Below are 10,289 nucleotides of genomic sequence, written 5' to 3' on the forward strand. Positions count from 1 at the left end.
ACAGTGAGAGGCCCGTGTACCACAAAAAAAAAAAAAGGAAATATGAAACAGGATCTGAGAAAGATGAGGAGCAGTGTCCAAATCACAGGTTCTACTCTTTTTTAAAAAATATCTATTTATTTATTTATGTATTTGGCTGTGCCAGGTCTTAGTTGTGGCATGCAGGATCTTCGTTGTGGCATGCAGGACTGTAGTTGCAGCTTAGTTGCTGCACGCGGAATGTGGGATCTTTTTTTAGTTGTGGCATGCGAACTCTTAGTTGCAGCAGGTGGGATCTAGTTCCCTGACTAGGGTTCGAACCCAGGCCCCCTGCATTGCGAGTGTGGAGTCTTAGCCACTGGACGACCAGGGAAGTCCCCTCAGGTTCTACTCTTTTTTTTTTTTTTTTTTTTTTTTTTTGCCATACGCGGGCCTCTCACTGTTGTGGCCTCTCCCATTGCGGAGCACAGGCTCCGGACGCGCAGGCTCAGCGGCCATGGCTCACGGCCCCAGCCGCTCCGCGGCCTGTGGGATCCTCCTGGACGGAGGCGCAAACCCGTGTCCCCTGCATTGGCAGGCGGACTCTCAACCACTGTGCCACCAGGGAAGCCCGGTTCTACTCTTAAACAGGAGCCATCAGTGGGAATTTCTTAATTTGGAGACAAAATTTATTTTTTGACAAGTCAAGATATGCATGGATGAAGTCTGATGGGGGGATTTTTCATGTAATAAATGTTCAGTCCTGGAGCCACTTCAAACCCATCTGGCTGGGTTTTCAAGCATAGCAACCAGATGTGGTGGAAGTAACCCAAGCCGATAGCCAAAATTCCCAGGGTCCAGTTCTGGCTCTGCCACTGCCTCATTCTGTGACTGTGGACAAGGAGCTTCCCCACTCTGGGCCTCAGTATCTGTAGAACGAAGGGGTTGCGCTGCGTGATTCCTAAGGGTCCTGCTACGTCTCTACTTCTAGGTTTCCAAAGGAAATAACTGGAACTGGCCCACTACGGTCTACTTTTGGTTAGATCCAAATGGTCCCAAGAGGGAATTCCCAGGCAGTCCAGTGCTTAGGACTCTGCGCTTTCACTGCCAAGGCAATCCCTGGTTGGGGAACTAAGATCCTGCAAGCTGAGCGGCGTGGCCAAAACAGCAGCAACAACAACAAAATGGTCCCAAGATATGCCTGGCATCATGCGAAGAGAGATGAGTAAGGGCCATAAGAATCCAGGAGGACCTCTTGGAGGTGGTGAGGCATGAGTGTAGCCTTAAAAAATGGAGATTTGGAGCAGCATTGGGAAAAAAGCACCATGCTAAGCCAGAAGGAATTGGGTGTCCTAGACATTTCCAAACTCAACCTGACAAACTCAGCCCCCATCCTCAAACCTGCTGTTCTTCTTGAATTCCCTACTCAATGGATTCCATTTCTGGTGGACTCCACCCCCACCAGAAAATTTAACAAAGGCATCTGAATGTGAAGGAGAACATTTAGGATTACCTATCATTATCTCCATACCATTCCTTTACCAGGGTAGAGTAAAAAAGATGATTTTAAAAGCACAAAAATGTGCTAAAAGACAAACTAGCAATGGAATGACGACACCCTTGAAAATCTTTGTTTTGGTGTGTTATTTTTCGAATGTTTAACTCACTGTTTCGGCCAATAATTTATGGTAGAATAACAGTAAAAACAGCAAAATACGGTCCCTCGCCCAAAACTGGCGTCATTCCCCGCTGGCGCCTTTAAGGGGCGTGACCCGCCCGCCTCTTGGTGACGCCACTTCCGCTTCCTGCCGCACGCTGCCATTTCCACTTCTACCGTGCGACTTGCTTCAGCCCTGAGTGCTGCAGCTCTGACGTCGCCTGTGCTCCTTGAAGAGTGACCGTACCACGGAACCGGAGCCATGGTGAGTGCGTGCTCGTGGCTGAAGGGCTGGGAAGTGGGAGACGGGGTTCCGTTCTCTCACTAGCTTGTCGGGGGCTTAGAACGTGCGCCGTCTCGTCCGCCCGGCCCGGGCGGCCGTGTAGCGCCAAGCACTGTCTTCCCTCCCGGCCCGAGGTTAGAAGACTAGAGGACTCAGGGTCTCAGGTGCTGTGCTGGGGCTTCTTTCCGCAGTTTGTGCTCCTGGCCGAAAGCCTCCGGTGAGCAGAGGGGGCATGGCGCAACCTGGGAGAAAGAGACAAACCCACGTAGGAGAGAGTTGAAAGCTGGCTGGATGGGGAAACTTGGCTCCATCGGTTTTCTTTTTCTTTTGGGGGGATCGCTAGAATATGGGGTGGAACCCTGGATTTGGATCAGCCCTCCCCTACCCTGCTTTCTCCATTGCTGATGTTCAAGAGAGGGAGCTCGCCGTGGGTCTGCGTGCCTAGTGTCTGCCGCGAGTTACATGGGCCAGGGATTAAAGTGGCCTTTGGCGTTTGGGGGCTGTGGGGAACGTGGAGTGAACCCCAGCCTGGAATGCAGGAAAGACTCTTCCTGCGAGGCGGTAACCTCTGAAATCTGAAGCGCTGGTAGCACCACGTGCGGCTTCTCTAAAACTCTTGGTGGTCTCCAACTTTTTAGTCAGATCTTGTGGCCTGGTAGCTAGTTTTGGTTGGCACTTAGTAAGGAGGGAAGAGTTTACAAAACACTGATTTCCGTAATGAGGTTTAATCCTTTTAACGGATTTTGGATCCCAGCGGTATCTCCCCTACTGCCCGCCCCGCCCCCATTTTGAAGCTAGTACGTGGCTGAGCCTAGAACTTAAAGCTTCTAAACCAGTGCTCATCTTTCGCAGTGCCGTGAAAAGTTTTGGAATCGGTTGATCTCAGTTTAAATGCATTTAGTAGACCTAACGCTTGGTATGGAGAGAGTGAGCATGCACTATTTGTTGTTAAATCAAAACCTTGCAGGTTTCGGCTGTCTGGTGTATGGGGAAATCAAACGCATCAAGCTGCGGGTTACAGTTGCCTAGCAGTAAGATTTCATTCATTCAGTTAGCCCTTGGAAAAATTAAAAGGTGAATAAATACGCACTAAGCAAATTTCAGTTGCTATTTATAAGGTGGTTTGGTTTTAAAGTTAAGTGGAATTTTTGTTGTTGTTGACTTTTATTAAACCAATAAAGTGTATCTTCTTTGATCGTGTTGGATCTCCTGAAGTCTCCCCTTTTGTGCATTTTATGTTTATTAAGAGTTGAGAATCCTAATTTCCAGAGATGGGCTATTGGAAACTGCAATAAAAATATCTGGCATTTTAAAAAGTATATTTATGAGGAGTGATAGGAATAAAAGTGTTGCTGGAACCTTTATTGTTTAAGAGGAGGGTGATATTATTGAGCATTAGATTTTGACAGACATAAGTTGTGATTTCTCAGATAGCCACCAAAAGAATATAGATAAATAACTCCAAACCGCTAGAGGGGAAAATAGTGGGGAGAAAAAACTCAAAGGAAGGAAAGAGAGAAAAGGAAACGGAACAGGTGGGACAAATAGAAGGCACAAAAGAAGGGAGATTTGGACCCAATATATCAGTACTTAAATAAATATAGGAATGGATTAAGTGCTTCAGTTAAAAGACAGGTTGAAGTAAAAAGAACGGGAAAAAAAATCAGTAAAGATAGTGGCTAAAAAATAAGGTACAAGTAAAATGAAAATGACATAATTACAAGAAGAAATAGACAAATATGCAATTATATAGCATTTAATTGATCGTGAAGCCAAAACATCAGTGTGGAAATAGAAGATTAGAACAGCACTATGAATAAACTTGACCTAGTGGTCGTAGTGAAACCAGTGAATACTTTTACCTATCAGTTATAGAAGACACTTCTCAAGCAGAGAACATTAATGAAAATTGGCCACCTACTGGGTCATAAAGCAAGTTAAACAAATCTTAAAAGATGATAATAATGTAGACCATGGTCTCCCAACCAAAATACAAATGACTTAGAAATCAGAAACAAAGTGTTTAGAAAGAAGGTATAAAGAACTCGTGGGTCAAATGGAAAATATGTAAGGGAAATTTGAAAACAACTGAACAGTAATGAAAATACCACATATTGAGAGTATGTAGGGTACAAATGAAGCACTGGAACCTAAAATGCTTAGTGAGGGAGAAATAACGTGAAAAGTCCCTTCTGGTGAGATTAATCAAGAAAATAAGCAAAAAGTTATAAACAAGGAGTAACAAACTTGAAGGAGATATAATTTGCAAACATTAAAAGAAAGGATATTATGAACAATGTGAAATCTATAAATGTAGAAATTTAGATGAAATGAACAAATACCCGAAAAAATAGAATCAAAACCAATTCAAGTAGAAATAGGACGGCTGAATAATAATAAAGAAACTAAGTTAATGTACCGTATGTTAATTATAACTCAATAAGAAAAACTAAAGTTCTTTGACATGAAAAAACTTTACACCTACTTTAAAAAATAGCTTTATTGAGATAATTTGCATACCATAAAGTTCCACTCTAAAAGTGTGTAACTCAATGGTGATCATTTTGTAATGTATAGAAATATCAAATAACGGTGTTGTGTTTTGCACCTGGAACTAACACAATATTGTGGTCAATTATACATTAATTTTAAAAAACAAAACCAAAACAAGGTGGTAGTAGAAAAAAAGTGTATAACTCAGTGGGTTTTCTTATATTTACAGAATTGCGCAACCATCATAAGAAAATATTAAAATTGGTTTTATCTCGGGAGTGTAAAAGTGGTTTAACATTAGAAAAACTTTAAGAAGAAAGGTCTAATTCATCCAACTCAGTACAAAAAACATGACAGAATTCAACATCAATTTTATTTATAACAGAAGAAATTCTTCGTATACTACAGAATAGAGTGAATTTTCTTAAGCTGAAATATCTTAAGAGTAAGTCTAAAGTATATTAAAACTTTTGGATAAATTACAAAGCTTTATTTAAAAGCACTAAAGGTAGATACATGTGTTTGAATGGGTTGACAGATTCTGTATCCTAAAGGTGTCTTATCCTAATTGGTATTACTTCAAATCTACAGATCAGTCCCAACAGGCTTTTTTTGTACACCTTGAAAAAGCTGATTCTAGAATGTATGAAGAGAGCAAATAATTAGAGGTCTCCTCCAGCCCTTGCCTAATTCCTCACCACCCTGGGACCATGACAAATTCACCCAGTGCGATGTGTTGGTATTAGGGAACAGGCATCTTGGTGCAATCAGGTTATTGACGCCACTTCCCCTGACGTCACTTCCTGCTCCTCAGGGGGTGGGTCATTTCTTTGTCCTTGCGGCATCAGGCAGGAGACCGCCGAGGCGGACTCAATGGTGCGTGTTCCCACTGGGCCATCACCCATGGGTCACCACCTAGAACCGCTGTGCCGCCGCGGCACCGCCCACATGTATAATCAGCAGCCTCCAAACCCAGGTTAGACGGCAGCGCTGCGGGCGAACTGCTCAGTGCTCAGGAATGGTAACGTGGGCTGCACCCGGGTTATGTCTATAATAAAATATATATTTGTGAAAAGAATCACAGGGAAAACAAATGAGAAATTAATAAAAATGGTTAAAGTTGAGAGGTGAAGATGGGGTAGAAGGAATGGAATAGGCTTGGCACCACCCAATTTGTTCCCTACGTGTGTTATTTTGAAACGGATCCATTGAGGTAGGATTTTTTTTTTTTTTTTTTGGTACGCGGGCCTCTCACTGCTGTGGCCTCTCCCGTTGCGGAGCACAGGCTCCGGACGCTCAGGCTCAGCGGCCATGGCTCACGGGCCCAGCTGCTCTGCGGCATGTGGGATCCTCCCGGACCGGGGCACGAACCCGTGTCCCCTGCATCGGCAGGCGGACTCTCAACCACTATGCCACCAGGGAAGCCCGAGGTAGCATTTTATCCATAGGTATTACAGTATGTGACTATAAAATAAGGATTTTCAACAACTGCAATGCCACTACAATACCCCAAAATTTAATAATTCCTTACTATCAAATATCTAGTATTAGAATCAAAGGCTGGGACTTCCCTGGTGATCCAGTAGTTAAGACTCCACATCTTCCACTGCTGGGGGCGTGGGTTCAATCCCTGGTCGGGGAACTAAGATCCCGAATGCCCTGGGGTGCGGCCAAAAAAAAAGAATCAAAGGCTGGATCAGATTTTTTCTTAGCTCTCCGCCTACGCCCCCCCCACCCCAAGACAGCTTGATCACAGATGTTTTGTTAAGAGGGGCAGTGGTCACATGGTATTTTTTGTGATGTTGGTAGCTATTAAAATCAATGTCTGGATCCATTAATTTGGATTAAATTAGTATGGGTTGCAAGATGGTGCTATTTAATTGTATCATTCTTTCTTTATTAGGTGGAATACAGGAGAAACTTATCCTTGCTATTTGGTTACCTAGTAATACAGTCTGTATAGGAAAGGCAGGATAAATGCTCTACAGTTTACCTTTACCAGTTTTCAAAACACTGACTTTGGAACCATGTAGATGTTTTATATATTTTTAAGAATTTTTTTAAAAAGCAAACTAAATACGAAGGAGCCCTAATTGTATATCAAATTGATAACCACAGGAAAAAAATCATTTGAGTAACTTTTGAATATAATACTCTGGACGACTTTAGTCAGATATATTCTAAGAATAAAAAGAAATGTTGACCTTATAGTTGGTGGAGGTAGTATTGGTATAGCAATTCTGAAACAATTTTATATGTATTGTACGGTAGAATAAATGAGAAAATATTTTGATGTTTTGGAAACCGGGATTCTTACTGAAAACAGAAGATTCAAATATTGAAGGGAATAGAGGGAACTTTGTGCTAGGTTTCTATAAATTATACCTTAGTTTAGATTTAGTAAATTCAGGGTGGAATACGGAAATCCAAATTTAGAGATTACCCCATGTGACTGAAATGGGTACTGAGCCATGGAAGCCTGTAATAATCCATTTGCAATAATATTAGCAAGCATTAGGCTAAAGAGGCAAAAATACATAAGCTTTAGTATACATTATTGGATTATGTAATTACTAATTTTTTTTTTTCTTGAGCCTAATATTTTCATTTTTCTAAGTTGAGAGTGGGCAGGCCAGTGTCAATTATTAAATGTGTGTGTTTGGGGGGGGGGGAGCAGGGAAGCTGACCATTGTCTCTCTCAATTGTTGATTGAAGTATTTTGTGACTTGTCTGGAACAACTTCTAGTTCAGTTTGACTCATGCTTTGATTCTCCCCCCCACCATAGACTGAGGCTGATGTAAATCCGAAGGCCTACCCTCTTGCAGATGCCCACCTCACCAAGAAACTATTGGACCTCGTTCAGCAGTCATGTAACTACAAGCAGCTTCGAAAAGGAGCCAATGAGGGTAAGGCAACCAACCAGAGAGTGCTCCAGGAAGAGTGCTAAAGGCACTGTCCCTGTATGGGGTCTCTGGACTAGATTTCCAGTATGGAAAGAGGGCTGGATGCTCTTGATTAGGCCCAACATGAGGACCTAAGAGCAGCAGAGTGTGGTCCGTGGGCTAGCACTGGGTCACAGAGATAAGCAATCAGGAATAAGCATGTGAACAATGCAGTGGTGCATTGAACTTGCTCGGTGAGTTGCATGTGGTATGAGCTTTCCAGAAGTATAGATCGTGGCAGATTGGGATGGTAAAACCCTGATCCTTGATCACAGAGTTTGAGAAATGCTGCATTGCACTGCTTCGTGCTGGTAGAGGTTGTGTGAAAGCTGTTCGAGTCAACCAGGCAAGGGGTGGTGGTGACTTGGATGAGTGTGGTAGCAGAGGACAGGAAAGAAGGGCTCTGATTTATGATGTGTTTGGACAGAATTGATGGGTTTGATGTAGGGTTTGAGAAAGGCATTGGGGATGAGTAATTGGTGCTTAGCTCCCTATCACTTCCCAAGCCCATTATGGGGCACAGAATTGCTTAGTCCTGGACGTTTTGCCCAGTTTTCTTGCACCTGTTTCTTTTCCTTGGAAATTGCTTTGTTGTGGCTTCCCTGCCCCAACCCCACATCACCTATTGGCCTCATGTTCTCTCTACAGCCACCAAAACCCTCAACAGAGGCATCTCTGAGTTCATAGTGATGGCTGCAGACGCCGAGCCCCTGGAGATCATCCTGCACCTCCCACTGCTGTGTGAGGACAAGAATGTGCCCTATGTGTTTGTGCGCTCCAAGCAGGCCCTGGGGCGAGCCTGTGGGGTCTCCAGACCTGTCATCGCCTGTTCTGTCACCATCAAAGAAGGCTCACAACTGAAGCAGCAGATCCAATCCATCCAACAGTCCATTGAAAGGCTCTTAGTCTAAACAGGTGGCCTCTGCCACACTCCCTGCTGCTGACTCCTACCCCAGGGGTTATGTATCATTTGTCTGTTAGCATATAGTATTTCCAGCTACCTTCTATTGTTATAAAATATTTTAGAGTTCAATTTGGTTTTTGTATTTTTGTATTGTTTTTGTCTTGTTTTTAGGTTGTCATCTCCTCCCCAGCCTCTCCTGTAATCTCCACTTCCACTCTCTCTCTGCCATCTTATCCTCCCTTTTGGAAAATGCATGCCCAGAACAGGTGGAAGCAGGGTGGTTGATACCATTCAAAGGCAGGGAAGAGCCAAGGTAGAGATTTGGTTCCAGCCTTCAGGTGCCACCTTCCTACTGTGCAGGGCATGATGGAAGTAAACACTGTCCACTTTGTATCCCTTGTGCCCAGCATACAGGATCGTGTTTGAATAATCAAGGGGTTTCCTTTGCTCTCTAGGACATTATGTATCATTTGGGGAGGAAGCATGTTTCTGTGAGGTTGTTGGGTGTATGTCCCAAGAGTCAGTTTCTGATGTACCCCTGCTGTTTGCTTTTGGTAATATATTTCCCCCCAACTCCCACCTATGCCTCTGAGGGTGGCAGGGCAGCAACATACCAAAGAGATACGCTGCAAAATTCCAGAGGCACCTTGGTGAGTGAGACATGGGACAGTTGACCTAGGTCTTGAAGGTGTGGCAAGAGGTTCTGGAATGGAGGATTCTGGGCGAGTCATGGAGAACTGGAAGCTACAGCAAAGATGATGGAATTCAAGGGAACATCCTTGCTTTGGTGAATGGAGATTTCTTCAGTAGACACTTGGTACCAGCTCTGAGAGCCCTTACCCCTTGCCTATTTCCTGCCATGATGTGGGTCAGATGTATGTATTCTCTGTCACATCAGAAGGACAGTGCTAATGTGTCATTCTTGTGAGCACCCTAATAAAGAACACATATATTCGTACTCCAGTTTAAAGAAGGTGTGATTCTTGTTAGGAGTCCAGCTGATACTTGAATGAAGCGTTAGAATGGTTACTAGTCTCTTGAACTTTTCACCAAGAAGGTGTGGAAAAGCCATGACCTCCACCAGATGATTTCTGGTAGTTCAAAATGTCTTGTTCAGTCATTGAGGTGTTGCTGTCACTCTAGAGCAGTATTTCTCAACCTCAGCTGCCCTGTATGTTGTAGAATGTTTAACAGCCTCCCTGGCCTTTACCCACTAGATGTCACTAGCAATCTTCCCCGTCTCCCCAGACATTGCCAGCTGTTCCCTGGTGGCAGTCACCCCTGGTTGAGAATCACTGTTGCAGGACTAGGGCTCCTAGCAGTCTTCCACAGGTGCTAGAGAGCGGGGGAGCCGGTATTGCTGACTGAAGCTGCTGCCACCTCGCCTGCCGCATTACTCTCTATCTTAAGTACCATGAGAGCCTGACACCTCCTCTACCTTGAGAAATTTTCTTCCAAAGTACAAACAACTGGATACCATAATGGTCATATTGATGAGAATGGATTACATTTAGTTTACTCTTGGCCAGCTTGGGCCAGTGTGACCACTCCAGCAGTGGGTTCCTAGGGAACCTAAAATCACCCTGTCATGCTAAGGCCTGTTCTGTACCTACTGAGTTCATCATCTCCCCCAGCTCACTCCAGTGTTTATATACCCCGCCCCAACTCCCACCCCAAGCAGTTTTCTATCTATCTGTGGATGGTGGAGTCTGAGGTAGTACGTATGTTCTTTTGTTGTATATGTATCTTTACAGTCATACTCTAATAAAAGACTGAAGTAATTTGGGGGTGGAGGGAGATCAAGTAATCCAACCTCAGGAATTCCCTGGTGGTCCAGTGGTTAGGACTCTGAGCTTTCACTGCCAACGGCCCAGGTTCGATCCCTGGTCAGGGAACTAGGATCCCACAAGCCATGGGGCATGGCCAGAAGAAAATAAAAAAGGTAATCCAACCTCCACTTAGATGGAAACTAGGGCATACCCACCAGAACCCTGAGAAATGGGGTGGGGCAGGGCTCCTGGGATCTTCATCTCTAGGGTCCACCTGGAGTG

At 44.2% G+C, this 10,289-nt stretch overlaps 1 protein-coding gene across 1 annotated transcript; it reads left to right on the plus strand.

The window, feature by feature from the left end:
• The first annotated feature begins 1,765 nt into the window (after positions 1-1,765).
• SNU13 (small nuclear ribonucleoprotein 13) lies at positions 1,766-9,208 on the plus strand. Its single transcript, XM_065887431.1, has 3 exons — positions 1,766-1,880; positions 7,178-7,298; positions 7,983-9,208. The coding sequence occupies exons 1-3, from the start codon at positions 1,878-1,880 to the stop codon at positions 8,243-8,245; spliced, it is 387 nt and encodes a 128-aa protein (XP_065743503.1). The 5' UTR covers positions 1,766-1,877; the 3' UTR covers positions 8,246-9,208.
• Positions 9,209-10,289: the final 1,081 nt, after the last annotated feature.

Source organism: Phocoena phocoena, chromosome 11, assembly GCF_963924675.1.
Source record: "Phocoena phocoena chromosome 11, mPhoPho1.1, whole genome shotgun sequence".
NCBI classification, from domain to species: domain Eukaryota; kingdom Metazoa; phylum Chordata; class Mammalia; order Artiodactyla; family Phocoenidae; genus Phocoena; species Phocoena phocoena.